Source organism: Colossoma macropomum, unplaced genomic scaffold, assembly GCF_904425465.1.
Source record: "Colossoma macropomum unplaced genomic scaffold, Colossoma_macropomum, whole genome shotgun sequence".
Classification (NCBI taxonomy): domain Eukaryota; kingdom Metazoa; phylum Chordata; class Actinopteri; order Characiformes; family Serrasalmidae; genus Colossoma; species Colossoma macropomum.
In genome coordinates this window covers 305,001-309,112 of record NW_023496039.1, presented here as the reverse complement: position 1 = coordinate 309,112, position 4,112 = coordinate 305,001, and the positions used below count along the sequence as shown (strand labels likewise).

The window sequence follows — 4,112 nt, the reverse complement described above, 5'->3', positions numbered from 1 at the left end:
TCGCGAGATTGTAGTCTAGACTTTTGACAGCTGATCTGAAATCAGCTGTGAGCTTTCAGGCAGTTCAGTGATTTTAAACCAGTTGGCAGATCTCGAGTCAGTAACACAGATAAAGTGCACTGGGCGTGATAGATCGATAGATAGATAGATAGATAGATAGATAGATAGATAGATAGATAGATGTGTTCTTTAGTAAAGAAAATTGTTCTCTATAAAACTATGAACATTCATAGAACCATTCATACTTCTATTGTAACAAACCTGACATCGTAACAATAGCAGAACCCTTTTTGGTGCTATACAGAACCATTCTCCATTAATCTGAAGTCCCCTTTCATGATGCAAAGAACCCTTAATCATGCAAAGGGTTCTCTGAGTGTTCATGGTTCTATGTAGAACCATTTCTTTATTAGCGAACCCTTGAAGAACCATCATTTTTAAGTATAGATAGATAGACAGATAGATAGATAGATAGATAGATAGACAGACAGACAGACAGACAGATAGATAGATAGATAGATAGATAGATAGATAGATAGATAGATAGGTAGACAGACAGTGGTGGGCAGAGCTCAAATAACAGGAAAACGTTTGTGAAATTGTTCTTTGACCAAAATAAAAGTACCTACATTCTAAATAAAGATGGTTCTGCAAGGGTTCTTTAGTGCAGGGAATGGTTCTATTCACATTTCACCATGCAATGAACCTTTTAAGCATGAAATGGTTCTTTAGAGAACTCATGGTTCTAAACAGAACCATTCCCTTTACTAAAGAACCCTTGAAGAACCATACATAGTAGTATGTAGTACATAGTAAAAGTACCTAAAAGTACTAATTGCTAATGTTTCAAAACAAACTCTGCACTCCACACTCTGTGCAGTCCATCTATGGAAACTATTCAGCCAACAGCTGTTTAGCCCCACCCTCTCATGCTGAAATTACAAGGAATATTTCAGCCTCGACTGTTTTCTGAAGAATGAAGCACAACACAGAGGCTGTTACTCCAGCAAAGGGGACAAGCTCCCTAACAATACCTTTGATTTCAGAGGAAATGTTGGGCAGATGGTGGAATAGCACATACTCCCATATCTGTAGAGCTCAGAGCAATCCAGTTATTCCGATTCTGCTTCATGCTGCTGTAGAAATCTGTCATGCATCAGCACTGTTAAAAAAAAAAGACCTCACCAAATCAAGTGCACTTGTCCTGATTGCAGGGTTCCCACGCTTGCTTTGTGACAGGGTGCACTGTTTAATTGAATGTGTATGAGCTACCAGGACTACACTTATCTGAAATTTGACTGAAATAAAGTGCAGTTATGTAAAATGATGATTCCACTGACAAAGACAAATCCAGTGTAATGTACAACATGCTTTAAGGTGAGAAGTATTTTAGTCTTATATAGTCTTATGATCTTGAATGCATTTTACTAACATGAGAATTTTAAATTATGTACTATCCTAGTTTACACACAGCTAGTACTGTAAATTCCATTTTCCATAATATTATACTAAACATATATACTACTAGTATTATAGCTGTATGCAAAAGCTAGGCCGTCCATATTCAAATGACATGTTGTTGATTTTATAAGTGAAACACAGTTCATCCTCTACAGAGAACACACTTCTGCACATTTTAAAGCACAGTTACTGCTTATTTGTCCTATGCAAGAAATGGTGCATTCAATATTTAATGTTTTTATTTTTCTAAGCAAACAAATGGACATTGTGCACGATAGAAATGTGCAGAAAATGGCATATTTAAGTTTGTTCCCATATAAGATGTGTGATCTTTTTTCCACCTAAAACAACAAAACATGTAATGTGAACAGCGGGTGCCTTTTGCACGCGACTATATATGCGTTATTACTTGGCCTTGTATGCATCGCTATTAGTCCTACGCAGTGGTCCCGCTATTATGTGCATTATTAATAGCGTTGCTTTTATTATTATGCATTATTCATGTTAATATATGTGTTACTACTCGGCGCTTGTTGAATCGACCAATCACCGCGTCCCATCGCGGCTGCGCAACGAACTTCTTTTGGCAACGGAAGTTTTGAGCGTCTGCCTTTGATTGGCAGCCGCGCTGACCAATCAGCAGCGTGCGCAGCGCAACTCCCTTGCGGCGGCCGCCAATGAAAAAACGGCAGGGGCGGGACCCGGCGAGGTTCATAAGTGGAGTGGATTTGCGGGTTGAAGAAGAAAACGAGAAGGGCAAACCCGTCGCGAGAGGTAAACGACCGAATATTTAAAAGTTTATTTGCGCGGTGTGAAGGGTGACAGACGCTCAGTGGACCACTCACCGGCCTACATGTAGTCAGAGCTGAAAGTGCACTGAGCTGAAGCCGCTGTGTGGCTAAAGGCAGAGAGAAACGCAGCCATGCTTCTCGGTTAGCCCTTTTCTCCCAATTCTCCTGGCTGATAAAGTTAATGCCGTTTTGTGTCGCGGCTGTTTTAGTTCGAGAGATGAATAAGACGCTTGTCGCTTGTCGTGTTCACTGCCTTTCGTCCCCATAACGGCTCGTGTTGTCCTGTGTTTGGTCGCCCTGCTAAAGCTAGCTTGCTAACTTTGAGAAGTTCCGAATAAACATGAGCAGACATGTCGCTGAGAGGGCGAGTGAGTCCGAAAAAACGGGTTTACAGTGACTACTTTAACGTTTTAAATGAGCTAGACTGTCCTTTTGGTGTTATGCCCAACACTTCACGACTAAACGAAGTGTTTGCTTGTTGAAAAGTACAGCTAGACTGTGTGGAAGTGGCTTAGAGTAACGTTAACGCTTCACTATTCCAGGTTGTCGGTGTGGATGCTGTGTAGTAAGTTAAGGTTCTTTAGTAAAGGCAATGAGTTCCATATGGATCCATTTCACGCTTAAATGATTCTCTGCATGGTGTAAAGGTTCTTCAGATTGATGGAGAATGTGTTGTGAATGGTTCTACATAGACGCTTTTTGAAAATGGCTCTATATAAAGGGTTCTTCTGTTGTATACAAGCTTGATATCATAACAACTTTGATGCTGTAGAGAATCATTTTCCTAAAAGGTTCTATATAGAACCATATACAACACATTTCACCAAGCAAAGACATACTTAAGCATGAAATGGTTCTGTGTAGAACTCATGGTTCTAAATAGAACTGTTGCCTTTACCAGTGAATCCTTGAAGAACCATCTTTTTTAAGTAGGTGGTAATAGGTGGGTGCTGGGCGCTGCCCAAATCTCTAACTTGGTTTCTTAGGGCTGCTTGTCCTCAATGACTTTTTGCCCATTATATTGAAGCTGTATGAGTCACCCAGCTTGAGGTGCACCAATTATTTGGCTCATTGGGCAACGACAGTTTGTCACTCTATAAAAAAACATCAGAAATGTCAATAGAGAAAAGAAGAACTGTGACAAGCACGGTTTGACCCAGAAAGTCAAGTGCATTAGGCTGACATCTTTTTATTGACTTGTCTTCATGGCCTGTCTGTTGGGTTATTGCTCATCCCCTGGCCTGCTGTGACCGCCTTTGTTGGGTTGCTGGAATTGAGCAAGTCATGTGCTTGTTGAGCCATACAAATGGGAACAACAAGTAAGCTTTAATCCTAAGTACGTACAGTCTTTTTGTGAGGGTTACCAGCAGCTTGGACTTGGAACTTGGGTTTAGGCTGGGTGCTGCCCAAATATCTAACTTCATTCACTACAGCTGTTTGGCTACATTCACTTTCTCTTGACGCTGAGTCTATAGCCCTGTTCACATCTGGCGTTTGCACCTGTCTTGAGTGATCTGACCTGGACAGCCGAGACGTATATCTGTTTACATTTGCCATTTCCGTCTCGGATGTTGTGATCAGATTTTGAGGCTAGTTTCATTGCTGGTCCAGCCGCAGGGATTGATATGCTGTACTATGTGGACTTAACTACTGTTCAGTTTCCGATCTTGCCAAGTTTGCATATTTTGCCAGTGACACAGTTGATTAGGTGACCTTCCGATGTTGTCTGGGACGCATGTGGGTGCTTTAGCATGCCTCCGAAGATGGTTTGGGAGATCGGATCTCCAGGACGCACTGGACTCTTGTGCTTAGTGCTGTCCAGTTGTGATATCAGATGTTAAGGCCAAGTTGAAACGGGGT

General features: G+C 41.3%; 1 protein-coding gene across 4 annotated transcripts in view; it reads left to right on the top strand.

The window, feature by feature from the left end:
• The first annotated feature begins 2,158 nt into the window (after positions 1-2,158).
• klhl13 (kelch-like family member 13) overlaps positions 2,159-4,112 on the top strand; it is a 103,880-nt gene continuing 101,926 nt past the window's right edge. For 2 of the 4 annotated variants that reach the window (XM_036564732.1, XM_036564731.1), the window contains exon 1: positions 2,159-2,235. Coding sequence is in view for 2 of the 4 variants with exons in the window: in XM_036564730.1 (XP_036420623.1) it covers positions 2,384-2,393 (10 nt within the window). In the remaining 2 variants the exon portion in view is untranslated. The other 2 variants (XM_036564730.1, XM_036564728.1) reach the window with 1 other exon arrangement.